The 16,518-nt window shown below is 46.9% G+C and overlaps 1 protein-coding gene across 1 annotated transcript; it reads right to left on the bottom strand.

The window, feature by feature from the left end:
* Window positions 1–12,790: 12,790 nt before the first annotated feature.
* LOC119961052 (zinc finger protein 182-like) lies at window positions 12,791–15,214 on the bottom strand. Its single transcript, XM_038788565.1, has 2 exons — window positions 14,767–15,214; window positions 12,791–14,257 (listed from the first exon to the last, which is right to left on the bottom strand). The coding sequence occupies exon 2, from the start codon at window positions 13,887–13,889 to the stop codon at window positions 12,867–12,869; it is 1,023 nt and encodes a 340-aa protein (XP_038644493.1). The 5' UTR covers window positions 13,890–14,257; window positions 14,767–15,214; the 3' UTR covers window positions 12,791–12,866.
* Between the last annotated feature and the right edge of the window lie 1,304 nt (window positions 15,215–16,518).

Raw genomic sequence — 16,518 nt, 5'->3', positions numbered from 1 at the left:
GGACACCGGCCATCTTGTCCGCTGCTGCAGCCAACACCCAGCTCGAGCCTGTCATTTTGTTTCTTCCCTTTCGATCCCTTCGGGCTTCCGTATACCACAGACACTTGTTCACTGTTTCTTCAAGCTCAGCGCTTAAAAGCGCAAAAAAAGTCAGGGGAAAGGTCCGAATGTCCAGCCAGAGAGGGAGCCAGCAAATGTGCGACCTACTCCCTCATGGTCGCCACCAGAAGTCTCGTGTTGAAACGTTTTAATATCTTTGACACAAGTTAGTTCCTTTTGAAGTACTCTCGCTCTCCGCTGTCTCTTCCATCCTCACCTCCAACAAGAAGTGTGAGGAGCTTGTGGAGCTTCTTTGTGACTGAGATTCAGTCAATCCGATCAGCTGCCTCTGCTGCTTCCCTCCCTTCCACAAACCCACCGGACCAAACTGTCTCTAAATTTCATCCTTTCCCGAGCCCTGAATCCACATCTTTCTCTAGTTTCTCTCCCATCTTCCCTCATGCCCTCTCAGAGCTCATCTTGTCCATGAGACCCAGCTCCTGCTCCATCGACCCTATTCCCACTCAGCTACTGATCAGCCAACTACCCTGTGTCCATGGATATTGTCAACATTTCTCTCTCTTCAGGTACTGTCCCTCTGTCCTTCAAATCTGCCATCATCACCCCCTCCTCAATAAAACAAACCCTTGACCCTGCCATCCTTACAAATTACTGCCCCATCTTCAACCTCCCTCTCCTCGCCAAACTCCTTGAACATGTTGTCACCTCCCAAATCCTTGCCCATCTTTCCCAGAACTCCCATGTTTGAATCCCTTCAATCAGGTCTCTGCCCTGACGCAGTGAAATACAAGAGACAAACAGAATCTCACCCGGAGAGAAAGACAGACAATCCGGGAGCTTGGATCCAACACGGATATGTCCATAAGACCAGAAGACAAGGGTAGCAGCACAGTCATTATCGAGAAACAACAATACCTGCTGGAGGCAGACAGACAACTGAACAACATGAATCACAACACCCGCTACCTAGACAGAGATGGCCGAGACAGGAAGGAGAATTGGAGATGGAAGAACTCAAAGACACATTAGCCGAACAGATGGAATATCTAAGAGGACAACAGGTAGAACCAAGGAAGTTCTACCTGCTCCCTAAAATACGCAAACACATTATTATAATAATTTTTATAATTGTCACAAATAGGCTTACATTAACACTGCAATGAAGTTACTGTGAAAATCCCCTGGTCGCCACACTCGAGTGCCTGTTCGGGTACTGTAGAAGGTACTTTACTTGGCGGATTAGTTGCCTTAATACCCTGTATTCTTTCTAACCGTCTGCTTGACTAGATTTCATGGCAATCGGCACTTGGCAAAGCATGATGGATATATATTAGCCTTATTTCAGTCAAGAAGTTCTGCATGTAATAGCAGAAGGTCAGTCCATGTAAACAAGTGCACAGCTGCACATTGTTGCTGACAGCAGACAATTGTTATTGCTCGTAGACTACGAATTCAAGGCCTGTTGTTTAAGGCTGCTCGCGTTTCTGTCTCTCGGCTTATCAATGGAATGCCTCGTTTTTCTAAATATTGTTTATTGAACAATATAAAGTACTGCCTTGCCTCTGTACAGGGGGGGACAATTAGAAGGACTTTGGTCACTCTAAATCCCCCCACCAACTTCGCGTTAAAATAAAGGACCTTTGGCGAAAACCCGAAGTGCTGGTATTTTTTCCTCAACAGGTACACAGAGGGAGAATTCAGAAAGTCCAATTCACCGAACAAGCAGGTCTTTCCGGACTTCTGGGAGGAAACTGGAGTACCCTGAAGAAACCCACGGCGTCACGGGTCGAACACGCAGACTCCACACAGGCAGTGACCCAAGTGGAAATTGAACTCGGGACCCTGGCGCTGTGAAGCAACAGTGCTAACCACTGTGCTACATCAGGGAAATGCCAGCAGACAGACCCATCGGATCAGACTGTGAGAGAGAAAATCCTACAGAATCATAGAATTTACAGTGCAGAAGGATGCCATTCAGCCCATCGAGCCTGCATCGGCCCTTGGAAAGAGCACCCCTTAAGACCATGCTTCCAACCTATGCCAGCAAACCCATCTAACCTTTTGGACACTAAGGGGCAATTTAGCGTGGTCAATCCACCTAACTTGCACATCTTTGGACGGTGGGAGAAAACTGGAGCACCCAGAGGGAACCCACACAGACACAGGGAGAACATGCAAACTCCACACAGTCACCCAAGGCCAGAATTTCTGAAATATCAACACACTGCTCCTGCTAGTTGATGGTACAGTGGTTCAATAAATGTAATTCGTCGATTAAAAAGGTGTGTCATATAGTGTAAAAACAGAAAATGCTAGATTAACTCAACAGGTCTGGCAGCATCATAGAATCCCTGCAGTGCAGAAGGAGGCCAGTCAGCCCATCGAGTTTATACTAACCCATAAAAGAGCACCCCACCCAGGGGCACTTCCCCCGCGCTCTCACAATTTGACACTAAGGGGCAATTTAGCATAGCCAATCCACCAAACCTGCACATCATTTGACGGTGGAGGGGCAGCACAAGGCACAGTGGTTAGCACTGGGACTAAGGTGCTGAGGACCCTTGTTTGAATCCTGGTCCTGGGTCACTGTCCGTGTGGAGTTTGCGTATTCCCACCGTGTCTGCGTGGGTTTTACCCCCACAACCTCAAGATGTGCAGGGTAAGTGGATTGGCGATGCTAAATTGCTCCTTAATTGGAAAAAAAATTATTACTTTTTTAAATCATTTGATGGTTGGAGAAAGCTGGAGCACCCAGAGGGAACCCACACGGACACAGGGAGAATGTGCAAACTCCATACAGTCACCCAAGGCCAGAATTGAACCCAGGCCGCTGGCGCTGTGAAGCAGCAATGCTAACCACCATGCCACATCTGTGGCAAGAGAAACAGAGTTAACATTTGTTTTTCCTTGTTGTAACAGTTCTGCAGAAGAATCAATGGACTCTTTAAAAAAAAGTCCATTGAAGTGAAAAGAAGTGGAAGGAAAGTGTTTTGATCAGAGGTTTGACACAGAAGAAGTTTCAGTCTGTGTGAAGCCCAATCTTCAATCACAAAAGCCTGTCGTCTGATTGGCTGGAGGACCAGCAACCATCCGGTCCTCTAAATCCTCCCATTGGTCAACACCTCTCAGGAAATGAGATTGTGAAACCCGCTCCATCTGGCCAATGGGAAGAACTCAAAATGATGCAGAGTCTCAGCCAATGAGGGAGATCTGTGATCAGCCCCGCCCCCGATTCACTCCGAGTGGTTGGAGGACCAGCCGCTCCCGCTAGGTCCTCCAACCCCGCCTCATCTTCCTATTGGTCTGGACCTGCCGTCAATCACTCCCAGGGCATTGTGATGTGGGGCATGCGCAGTGTGGCTCATGCCCAGGGACAGACGTTTGTTTGTCTCATCTTCAGGCGGGAAGGAGGCGGATAAGTGGAGGCAACGTTAGGGGCAGTGGGTGGGAGGGGAGGCTTCACAAACACTCATTGGAGGCCTCAAAGCTAAAACAAGAAATTACCGCTCCCGAGTTTGGACCGAGCAGGAAGGTTTTCCTGCAGAGCCTTTCCCCAGTTAACCACCACCATCCTCACAGCGGGCAGTGTGCAGCAGGGCGCATGCACAGTGAGCCCTGTCCACTCAGCAGGACTGACAGTGATGGATTCTGGAAACTCCTTTCACAGGGGGTTACAAGGGGAGGATTTACACACAGCAAAGTCAAATCAAACAACACATTGAGACCTGAGAGAGCCCCTTGATTAATCACAACCTGGATATTATTGGTCTTTGAGTGTAACTATTGAGTTCCAGGTCAGTACCATTCTCCATGGGGGTTCACTATACCAGCAAACCACAGATACAGGCTCGTGTTCTGGGGACAAGGGTTCAAATCCCATCATGGCAATTGGTGGAGGGTAAATTCAATTCAGAATCAGGAATTTAAATTTCATCTCAGTATTGGTGACGGTGAAATCATTGTGGTGAGTTTGTGGGAAGGGGATAGTGTGTGGGTCTGGGATTTGCAGCTTTGGGAAACGAGAGCAAGAATTATGCCCCGGGAACTAGAATTATCTGTTCTAAGTTTCTGTCCTGGACTAACCTGTGGAAATTGGTTTTATAGGGTTACAAGGAGTGGACTGACAGACAGGAAACTCAAATCAAACAGATCTGACAGTCACTCAATTCCTCAGGACCTGAATATCATTGGCTTTTGAACGTGGACAAAGAAATGTTTGTCTGTTCTGCCTGTGGAAAAAGATTTCAAACACTGGTGTGCCTGGGAAAGCACCGAGACAGATACACACCCGAGTGAGAGTGTTCCAGTGAACTGACTGTGGGACGAGCTTTAACCAATTACACAGCCTGAAAATAAATCACACCATTCACAGTGAGGAAAATCTGTAAACGTGTTGTGTGTATACGAGTTTTCAAACGATTGTCCAACCTGGAGAGACACAAGGACACCAGCACCATGGAGAAAGCTTGGAAATGTGAGGATTGTGGGAAGGGATTCCTATCCCTGTTTGTGCTGGATATTCATCGGCGCAGTCACACCAGGGAAAGGCCATTCACCTGCTCCAAGTGTGGGAAGAGGTTCACTCGACTAACCCACCTGACTACACACCAACTTGTTCACTCTGACACCAGACCTTTAAATTGTTCTGACTGTGAGAGAGCTTCAAAAGGAAAGAAAATCTGCTGACAGACCAGCGAATTCACACCATACCCATACCGAGTGTGGGAAGGGATTCACTCAGTTATCTAGCTTTTTGTTACACCAGTGGGTTCAACTGGGGAGAAACCATTTGCCTGCCCCAGGCTGAGTTATTCCAATTCCCATTTGATGGCGTGACTTTTCTCTTTTATTCTAAGTGGGACATCCCTTTAATGATCATTCCATCTTATTCCGGAGCCCTGGAGAAACTTTATCTCATTCAATATTCACATAAACTGGTGTGTTTGTGTCAGAGACACAAGTCCAGGTGTTTCCAATCAGTTTGCAGATAACTCCCACATTTCCCATTCCCAAGAATTTTACCTTGAAAGATAACAGGAGGGACTTTCTGGTCAAGCCCCCCCCCCCCCCCTCCCCCGGCCCCCTGCCCCGTCGCCAGTAATTCCCACCCAAGGTCAATGGACCGTTAAATGTTGCCAGCTGACCCCTGATCACACGGGTCATAGAAGGCAGAGTAGCAGCAATGGAAGGGCGCTTTTCTGATTGGAGGGCTGTGACTAGTGGTGTTGCGCAGGGATCAGTGCTGGGACCTTTGCTCGTAATATATATAAATGATTTGGAGAAAAATGTAACTGGTCTGATTAGTCAGTTTGCAAATGACACAAAAGTTGGTGGAATTGCGGATAGCGATGAGGACTGTCAGAGGAGACAGCAGGAATTAGATCATTTGGAGACTTGGGCGGAGAGATGGCAGATGGAATTTAATCCGGACAAATGTGAGGTAATGCATTTTGGAAGGTCTAATGCAGAGGCATGTTTTTTACACAGAGGGTAGTGGGTGCCTGGAACTCGCTGCTGGAGGAGGTGGTGGAAGCAGGGACGATAGTGACGTTTAAGAGTCATCTTGACAAATACATGAATAGGATGGGAATAGAGGGATATAGACCCCGAACCTGTGGAGGATTTTAGTTTAGATGGACAGCATGGTCGGTACGGGCTTGGATGGCCGAAGGGCCTCTTCCTGTGCTGTACTTTTCTTTGTTCTTTGTAAATTTTCCGTCCCGCCCACTGTGATTCTCACGGCCGGAAATATGACCCCAACAAATGGGATGAAGCCAAATCTTTAAAAGGCAAAGTCTTGATTTGAAATCATTGCCGTGTTGTCAGGGGAAAGGGTTAACTTCTCTGCTTGTTTACAAAAGGGAAGAGGAAACATTCACAAAGATTCCCACAGATTGTGAGCTCCGAAACATAACTTCAAGGCTGAAATTTATCTACAGATTGAAACATTTTGGTGCCTTTTCCAATTGTCCCAGTAAATTGTGATTCACACTGAAAGGTTTACTTTCACTCAGTAATTAGAACATTTCACTTTCTCAGCACAAACACTTCAGATCAAATCCCAATTGTTCTCTTCTCTTGTAGCTGGTGTGTGGAGAAGATCATGTTCACTAGATCTGTCAGCACAGAAACCGCACTGTGCTTCTGGATAAACTCAGTCTGCAAGTAGATGAATCTTTTAAACATCACCCAAGTGAAGGTCTTCCCCTGACTCTAAGGAGTGAGATGTCCCTGTAGTTGATGCTGTCTCCTCTGTCACTGCTGTTTTTATTGCATCACACATGTTCCATGGACCAGTCTCACAGCCCAAAAGGGGAGGGCAGGAAGGTGGGACAGTCGATGGGACTTTCTGTGTGTGAGCAGTTCAGCTGGAATTCCATCCTTGCCGGGTACCTTTCTGCTTGCTCAGCAATCAATGGCCTTTTCCAGCTCAAATGATGGGAGTTCCTTGTCCAACTCAACCATGACAGGAAGCTACAGGAGAGTCAAACAGAGACTGGGAGATGCCCGTCTCACAGGAGTACAGCTCAGTCATGTTCAACCCAGCGGGACATCTGTTTACATCTGTCAGTGAGGACTTTAGAGTCTGATGATTTCAGGACACCTACTTTGATGAAAGCGGAACTTTGTGATTTGGGGCAGCACGGTAGCATGGTGGTTAGCATAAATGCTTCACAGCTCCAGGGTCCCAGGTTCGATTCCCGGCTGGGTCACTGTCTGTGTGGAGTCTGCACATCCTCCCCGTGTGTGCGTGGGTTTCCTCCGGGTGCTCCGGTTTCCTCCCACAGTCAAAAGATGTGCAGGTTAGGTGGATTGGTCATGCTAAATTGCCCTTAGTGTCCTAAAAAATAAGGTTAATGGGGGTTGTTGGGTTACTGGGATAGGTATACGTGGGCTTGAGTAGGGTGATCATTGCTCGGCACAACATCGAGGGCCGAAGGGCCTGTTCTGTGCTGTACTGTTCTAATTCTAATTCTAAGCATCCTCTTAATCCCATCAAATACATAACAGATAGATCTCCATTGTCAGAGGCAGTTTGGAATTCTTGATGTTGGCTGATCCCATGTTTATTTGCGACTGTCTTTTGCTACTTTCTGGGCTATTTTCACATGATGCAGTGTTCTCAGTGTTGGGTTTATCTTATTCATCAGGTCGGCTTTGCTTTTTGATTCAACGACAGATGTCATCTCTGCTGAGTGGGTCTCAGACCAGTCTGTGTTGTGGGTTCCACCTTTACCAAATGTTGCTGCTGCTGTGTCAGAAATGATTCAACTCAGCAACTTCCAAACTTCATCAATAACAATGTTGATTGTTGAAGCTTTTATTGATGTGCCTGTGAAATACTTTACTGTTTTGTTCAATGTGCTGTGATAATGGAGCTCCCAATGTGAAGAATGTGTCAGAGAGAACTGTCAGCAAGGGTTAATCAGCACATTACAATTGGATATGTTCATCAGTGGAGCCTTTCAGACACTGAATTGTAGATTTTACATCAAAGACCAATTTAGGATTCAAGTAGAAGTTAATAATGTTTAGTAGTTAATAATAAAAGTTAATAATGTAAAGTAGTTTCTGTTAAGAGTTCTTGAATGAAGGGGAAAGATCCCAGATGGTGTTTTAAACAGGGACATTACAGCCCGAAAATCAGGGAGATATCCAGAACATTACAGTTCCGTCTGTTATAGGGTTGTTAATTTCACCAGAAACAAACCAAATATTATCAGACTAACAATCCTGGATGTGAGTAACAGCAACAACAACAACATAATCCAATCCCTGCAGTCACTTGTGAGCTCTCTGATGTGTCCGCAGATTGGATGACCAAGTGAATCCCTTCCCACACACAGAGCGGGTGAACGACCTCTGCCCAGTGTGAAGACGCTTATGTACGTTGAGATCAGATAAAGATCTGAAACTCTTTCCACTGGAGGTGCAGCTGAACGGCTTCTGCTCAGTGTGAACTCGCCGGTGTGACCAAAGAAATGAAATGAAATGAAATGTGCTTATTGTCACGAGTAGGCTTCAAACAAAGTTACTGTGAAAATCCCCTAGTCGCCACATTCCGGCGCCTGTTCGGGGAGGCTGGTACGGGAATTGAACCCGCGCTGCTGGCCTGCCTTGGTCTGCTTTAAAAGCCAGCTTTTTAGCCCTGTGCTAAACCAGCCCCTAAAAAGGCTGGATGATTGAGTGAATTCCTTTCCAAAGACGGAGCAGTTTAACTGTCTCTTCCCAGTGTGAACATGTTGATGTGCAGTGTGGTCGGAAGACTGCCTGAATCTCTTTCCACAGTGAGTGCAGCCTCAGTGTGAATTCCCTGGTGTAACATGAGGCTGGCTGACTGCATGAATCCCTTCCCACACACAGAGCAGGTGAATGGTCTCTCTCCAGTGTGAGTGTGTTGGTGTGCAGTGAGTGTAGATAACTGTCCAAAGCTCTTCCCACAGGACGTGCAGCTGAATGGCTTCTCCTCAGTGTGAATTCTCCGGTGTTCCATCAGGTTGGTTGACTGAGTGAATCCCATCCCACACTCGGAGCAGGCGAATGGTTTCTCCCCAGTCTGAACACGCTTGTGCGTGTTGAGGTTGGATGAAGACCTGAACCTCTTTCCAGAGGAAGTGTAGCTGAATGGCTCGCCCCAGTGTGATCTCCCTGATGTAACAAAAGGCCAGACGACTGAGTGACTCCTTTCCCACCAGCGCCGGCCCTAGGGTTGCTGGCGCCACGGGCAAGCTGAACTTCGGCGCCCTTGGGGGGGGGCGGGGCCGAGGTGGGCCGCGGGGCCGAGAGGGGGGGGGGGCCGAGGGGGGGTGGGGCCGAGGGGGGGCGGACCCGGGGGGGGCGAACCCGGGGGGGGCGGACCCGAGGGCGGGGCGGGGCGGGGCGGACCCGAGGGGGGTGCGGGGCGGGGGGGCGGACCTGAGGGGGGGGCAGACCCGAGGGGGGGGGGGGCGGGGCGGGCAGACCCGAGGGGGGGGCGGGGCGGGCGGACCCGAGGGGGGGGCGGGGCGGGGCAAGACTTTGACATGATTTTTGATTTGATTTTCTGTCTGTAATTCCTCCCCTGACCCCCTGGAAAGTTATCTTTCTGTGGTGTTAGTCCCAGTGTGACAGCATCGATGGATTTCCAGTCGGGATGGATAATTGAATTTCTTCCCGCAATCATCAGATTTCCACGGTTTCTCCATGGAGCTGGTGTCCTTGTGTCTCTCCAGGTTGGACAATCAGCTGAAGCCTCGTCCACAGAACACTGTGTATGGTTTCTCCCCACTGTGAATGATGTGATGTTTTTTCAGACTGTGTAACTGGTTGAAGCCCTTTCCACAGTCAGTTCACTGGAACTCTCTCACTCGGCTGTGTGTGTCTCAGTGCTTTTCCAGTCACACTGATGTTTGAAATCTTCTCCAACAGACAGAACAGACAATAATTTCTACTTCCACATACAGAGGTCGATGATATTTGGTTCCTGATGGATCTCTGTCAAGACTTTGACATGATTTTTGATTTGATTTTCTGTCTGTAATTCCTCCCCTGACCCCCTGGAAAGTTATTTGAAAAGAGTGCTCACTGTGAGTACAGGATGGAAATTGAGAACAGACAATTCTAGTTTCTCTGAAATATCCTTTCCCCAAACCTGTTAATCCCAGTCTCTGTCTCTCATGGGAAAGACCTGAACCCTGACCAAGATGGCGGCGGCTTGTTGCCTGGGTAACCCGGGCCTGTCACCCGGGAGGAAGCCCCGCCTCCCTGACTCACACTCATCCCGTGCATGTCACCGTGGGTGGCCAGCCGAGGTAAACACGGTGCCTGCGGCCTTTTTTTGGGGCCTCAGGCCTAACCCAGAAGTTGATAAAGTTTCTAGTGAAGCCGCGGTTTCCATTCCTACCCTGTGCTCACAATCTCTTCCCGAACCGTCCGCTCCTCCTCACTCTCTCACCATGACTGACACTGGGCATGCTCAGAGCACACACCCACACTGCACCTGTGCACTGGCCTCGTACACTCACTGATCGGGAACTTTCTGCAGCGCGGGGGATTCTGGGTAACACAGCCACCATAGAGAGCAATTAGTAAACAGGAAGATTCTATTTTCCAGTTAGCAAAACAGAAGATCCACGGATAAGCAACCTGCTGGGCATGAAACACAATGAGAGGTTCGGATACTTTATTTAATACAGAAGCATATTATTCTGATAAGATATCACTTAGACATGGGCAGCAAGCAGGCTGATCTACAGTATTTACCAGCGATATATTTGTTTACTGTTCATAATTCTGACTGGGTCACACTCATGTTTCATACAAAATACAACTCCCAGGTTTTTTGACCCACTCCCACCAGATTTGTTTTCGCTCCAAAGATCTTGACATCTGCCTTAGTCTTTATCCAGCCATGTATGTTTAGCTCACACTGCCCAACAACCAGCCTCTCCTGCACTGGGGCACAGGGTTTCCATTATATCGAGAGGGAGCAATCTGCCTCTCTTGCATTGGTGCACTGCATTTCCCTCATAACACAGAGGCATAGAAAGGTGACAGCACAAAACAAAGGCACTCAACAAATTGTATCTGTGCCAACTTTCTGCAACAGTCACAATCCCCTGTCATTGGCCCTGAACTCTGCAGATATTTTTCTCCTCAAAAGATACAAACAGATGAGCAAGGAGCTGGAGTTGGCTATTCAGCCCAGTCTGCTCCACCATTTAATAAGGTCATGGCTGATCTGACAGTAACAGAGAGTTGTCCAATTCTCTTTTCAAGGCATCAATTGAATCTGCCTCCACTACATTTTCGAACAGTGCATTCATGATCCCACATGCAGCACAGAATGTTTTCTTCACATCAGAATTGCTTCTTTTTATAATCACCTTAAATTAATGCCCTCTGTTTATAATCTTGCCCTAAATATGACTTGCTAGAACAAACAGCAGATACTTACTTTTAATGTGGTCAAGTGTCTTTCCATTTGAGAACTGTTCAATAAAGTTTAGATAATTATTTGCAGTTTGAAAGCATGGACGGGTGCGGGTGGACCCGCAAATCATGCCCATATGTTTTGGGCATGTCCGAGGTTTTGGGGGATTTTGGCAGGGATTTGCCGATATCATGTCGAAGATATTGACGGTACGAGTGGTTCCGAGTCCAGAGGTTGTGATTTTTGGTGTGTTGGCAGACTCCGGGATTCCAGGGGGCGAGAGAGGCCGATGTTTTGGCCTTTGCCTCCGTGGTTGCCCAGAGACGGGTCTTATTGGCGTGGAGGGACCCGGAATCTCCGAAATCGGGGGTATGGGTTATTGACATGGCCAGGTTTCTCAGGCTTGAGAAAATCAAGTTCGCCCTGAGGGGATCGATGTTAGGGTTTGCCCAGAGGTGGCAACGGTTAATGACTTTTTGGGGGATAATTAAGCTGTTAGAAGGGGGTGGGGGGCTGGTTGAGGTGGGAAATAGTAGGAAAGGGGGATTGGGGAATTATGTATGGAAGCCATGTTGGCTGGGTTTGGTGGTTGGTTGAGTGGGTGTTATTTACTTTGTTTTTCCTCTTTAAAATGATATATGCCTTAATAAAATAATAATAATTTAAATCAAGAGACTGCAGAATACCACAGTAGAGAAAGATCTGTGTGTCCTTGTACACAGACCACAAGTGTATTTATTACCTCACACGCCTCCAGATTGATCTCCATTTGCTTCTTTGCTGCCCAGCTGATCAGTCTACCGATATCTTCCTGTAGTCTCCAACTTTATTCCTCACTGTCAACCACAACACTGCAAATGTCTCAACCATGTCCCTATGTTAAAGTCTAAATCATTCACATATAACACACACAGCAGGGAATCTTGTCCTGAACAATCCAGAACTCCGCTGGTAACAGTCTTCTGGTCACAAAAATACCTCTGGACCAATCTCCTTTGCTTCCTGTTGCTCCAGCTGATGACATTTCAAGTGTAATGGAAGTGCCCTGGTTTTCCTACGTTGAACTGGATGTGTATTCCATGGGGCTGGAATGCCCTGCCGTGTCTTTATTTATTTCATTATTAACTGACTTAACTAAATAAACTTAAGAATACAACAAAAATAGAGATTCATCAGATCCTCACCGATCAGTTTTTACCATTATCCTGAAGTGACCTTATTTTTATCGGGAGTTAACTGAACTGTGTTCCTAACCTCTCATTATCTAAATTTCCATTTACCACTTTTCTGTCCACCTGACCCAGTCCATGGCTTTCTCCCTCGTTGTCTAAAACACATTAGGAACTTTTATATAATCCCGGTGCATACATTTAAGTCCAAATCATTGATATATACCGGAAACTGTGGAGCCCCACTGGAAACAGATGCCCAGGCATCATTCAGTCCCAGATGTGACTAACAGCAGCTGAATCCAAACCCTGCTGTTGTCTGTGAACTTGCTGATGTCTGTGCAGGTTGTTTGGCTGAGTGAATCTCCTCCCACACACGGAGCAGTTGAACAGCCTCTCCCCAGAATCGCTCCCACGTATGGGCGACACGGTAGCACAGTGGTTAGCATTGTTGCTTCACAACTCCAGGGTCCCAGGTCCCGGCTTAGGTCACTGTCTGCGGAGTCTGCACGTTATCCCCGTGTCTGCGTGCATTTCCTCCGGGTGCTCCGGTTTCCATAGTCCAAAGATGTGCAGGTTAGATGGATTGGCCATACTAAATTGCCCTTCGTGTCCAAAAAGGTTAGGTGGCGTTATGGGTTAGGTTGGAGATATGGGCTTAAGGTGCTCTTTGCAAGGGCCGGTGCACTCGATGGGCCAAATGCTCTCCTTCTGCACTGTAAATTCTATGATTCTGTTTCAGTGTGAATTCGCTGGTGTTTCAGCAGATTCTGTTTACTTGTAAATCTTTTTTCACAGCCAGAACATTTGAAAGGTTTCTGATCAGTGTGAACAAGTTGGTGTCTCGTCAGGTGGGATGACTGAGTGAATTTCTTCTCACACACGGGGCAAGAGTACGGCCTCTGCCCAGTGTGAACTCGCTGGTGTCTCAGAAGCTGGGACGAACATATGAATCTCTTCTCACATACGGAGCAGGTGAATGGCCTCTCCCCAGTGTGAGTGATTTGATGTATCATTAAATACCTTTTACTTTTAAAGCTCTTCTCACAGTCAGAACATTTAAAAGGTCTCTGATCAGTGTGAACATGTTGGTGTGTCCGGAGATTCGATGACTGAGTGAATCCCGTCCCACACACGGAGCACGTGAACGGCCTTTCCCCAGTGTGAGTACGTTGGTGGAACAATAAATAATTTCTGCTTTTAAAACTCTTCTCACATTCAGCACATTTAAACGGTCTCTGGTCAGAGTGGACCTGATGGTGAGTCCGGAGGTTTGATAAAACATTAAATCCCATCCCACACACTGAGCAGGTGAACAGCCTTTCTCCAGTGTGAGTGCGTTGGTGCATCAGTAAATACTTTCTGCTTTTAAAACTCTTCTCACAGTCAGCACATTTAAACGGTCTCTGATCAGTATGAACAAGTTGGTGTGTCAGGAGGTGTGATAACTGAGTGAATCCCTTCCCACACATGGAACAGGTGAATGGCCTCTCTCCAGTGTGTGTATGCTGATGTATCAGTAAATCCATTCTGCTTTTAAAGCTCTTTTCACAGTCAGCACATTTAAAAGGCCTCTCATCAGTATGAACAAGTTGGTGTGTCATGAGATTCGATGACTGAGTGAATCCCTTCCCACACACAGAGCAGGTGAATGGCCTTTCCCCAGTGTGAATACGTCGATGAGTTTCCAATTCAGATGGGTAATTGAAACCCAATCCACAGTCCCCACATTTCCATGGTTTCTCCATGGTTATTGACAGGTTATCAGGTGGCTCACGGCGCTGAATGTCCTATTGCTGCTTCTTGATTCCTGTGGTGCGAATGTCCTTATGTCTCTCCAACTTGGATCATCACTTAAAGCCAGAGTACGGTGTCTCCCTGGTGTAAATGCTGCAATTTATTTTCATGCTGTGTGATTGGTTAAAGCTCAGTTCCAGATAACTGTGGAAACTTACTTAGATGTCTGTGTCTCGGTGCTTTTCAATCACAGTGATTTTTGACATTTTTTCCCAAAGACAAAACAGACAAACACTTCTCCTTCCACGTTGAAAGGCCGGTCCTGATGAATCTAGTGACTCTGTCAGATCTCAACATGATGTTTGCATCTGCAAATATTCTGTAAAAGGAGATTACATTGAATTACTGTGAATATGTAAGACACAAACAGGCCATTCTGTCACAGATTCTGCTGCTGTCAATACTCGGCACACATCTCCAACTGTCTCACCTATCAAATCTCAGCCTTTCTGCTGATTTTCAATTCCATTTTCTCTCATGTGTTTGTCCCGTTTCCTTTTGAAAACATCTCAGCACTTTCCTCAACTCCTTTCCATGGTAATGAGTTGCACATTCTAATGCTGTCAGTAAATAAATTTATCCATATTGTCCCCTTGGATTTATTCGTAACTATCTTGTATTTATGACTTGTTGTTTATTGATGGTCACTCTCTCACATCGCCCCTCTCCAAACTACAGTATTGATAATTTTAAAGATTTCTATCAGGTCATTGCTTAATTCATTGTTTTCGATAGAAAAAAGGCCCCACTCCATTTAATATGTGCAGATCGCTGTAATCTCTCATTTTACAAAAGTCAATAGAGGATAGAAATCACAAAGAGACAAACCATTCTGTTGCATTGAGTTTTTTGTGTGTAAATTCTCCACTTCTGACCCTCGGCTGAGGATTTCCACCCGACCGCCGGAAACCTGAGCTGTCATCGACACTGCGCATGCTCGAACACACGTGGGAGACCGAGTCAGCCCCGCCTCTCATTCATTCCGATTGGTTGGAGGAACAGCTGCTTCCGACGGTCCTCCGAACTTGTCCCTCGTCCTATTGGTTCAGCGCGGCCCTTCTCTTCCTATTGGTTCAAAGCAGCCGTCAATCAGTCACCGGTCTTTGTGAGCTGGAGCATGCGCAGTGCCGATGCTGAACTCGGCCAGGTTACACTGAAACCCGGTGGATGCTCCAAACCCCAACAAGAAGTTTCCGGGCCCGGGTTTGCATCGAGCGGGGGGACAGCTGCGGCTTGCTCCCGGTGACAGGCCTGAGTTAACGGCCGCTGTCTTTAGAGAGGCGGCAAACCCACAGGGGGAAAAACATCAGAGATAGAGTTTGTTGTGAAACCAATGGGATATTGTAAAACAGGAGGTCAGGGTTACAGTCAACAACAACAACTTCTATTTATATAACACCTTTAACATCATAAATCATCCCAGTCAACTTCACAGGAACATCATAAAACAAAGTGACACACCCAGACACAAAATGAGATATTAGGGCAGGTGACCAAAAACTTGGTCAAAAAGGTGAGTTTTAAAGAGTCTGAAAGGCGGTAAGTGAGGTGGAGACTGGGAGGTTTAGGGAGGGAATTCAGTGCTTGGGGCCGAGGGAACTGAAAACCATGGCGGAGTAATTAGAATCGGGGGTGTACAAGAGTCCAGGATCAGAGTTGTACAGATATATCAGTGGGTTGTGGGGCTGGAGGAGATGACAGACACAGGGAGAGATGAGGCCATAGAGGGATTTGAAAACAAGGGTGAGAATTGACTGGGAGCGAATGCAAGTCTCGGAGCACAGGGATCATAGGGGAAAGGAACTTGCTCTGAATTAAGACATGGGTAGCAGATTTTTGGATGGCTTTAAGTTTACAGAGGTAGAATGTGGGAGAGCAGCCAGGTGTGTAATTGAATTTTCGAATCTGGAGGTGACGATGGTAAATTGCCTTAGTATCGAAAAAGATTAGGTGGGGTTACAGGGATCGGTGGAGGTGTGGGCTGAGCTAGGGTGCTCTTTCCAAGGGTTACTGTAGACTCGATGGGCTGAATGGACCCCTTTTCCACTATGAGGTCAGAAGCTCATATTGGATCAAGTATGAAACCAAGTTTACAAAGAGACTGACTACGTCTCAGACTGTTGCCAGGGAGAAGGATAGAGTCGATATGTCAGGAATGGAGATTGGAGCAGGAACCGAACAGTGGATTCAGTCTTCTCCATATTTGATTGAAGTTATTTAGTCAGCAGGAAGAGAACCAGAATGGGCCCTGAGTCTGATATCCGGTATAACTTAGTTCGAGAGGGAGAGGAAGAACAAAGGAAACCCTGGAAGATTTGGAGAAACGACCTTCATGATTGCTCATCAAATCTCCACATGGTCAGTTCTGGACACACGGTACACCTCTGTTATTCTAATTGGTCAGTCAGGGTGATTCAGATTAATGTCTGTCACAAGTCACGAATGAAGTGACTTATAAAGCATATTCTCACCTCTAATTATATAACTTTGGTAAAAGGATACAGAAATAATGATAATACTTTATTTGGATTTCAGCCCAGGGAGGAGGGAGAGTGTGTGGGATGGGGATTTACAGCTTTG

Source organism: Scyliorhinus canicula, unplaced genomic scaffold (assembly GCF_902713615.1).
Source record: "Scyliorhinus canicula unplaced genomic scaffold, sScyCan1.1, whole genome shotgun sequence".
NCBI lineage: Eukaryota > Metazoa > Chordata > Chondrichthyes > Carcharhiniformes > Scyliorhinidae > Scyliorhinus > Scyliorhinus canicula.
Note: the sequence above shows the minus strand (reverse complement) of the source record. Positions and strands in the feature narration are given on the sequence as shown.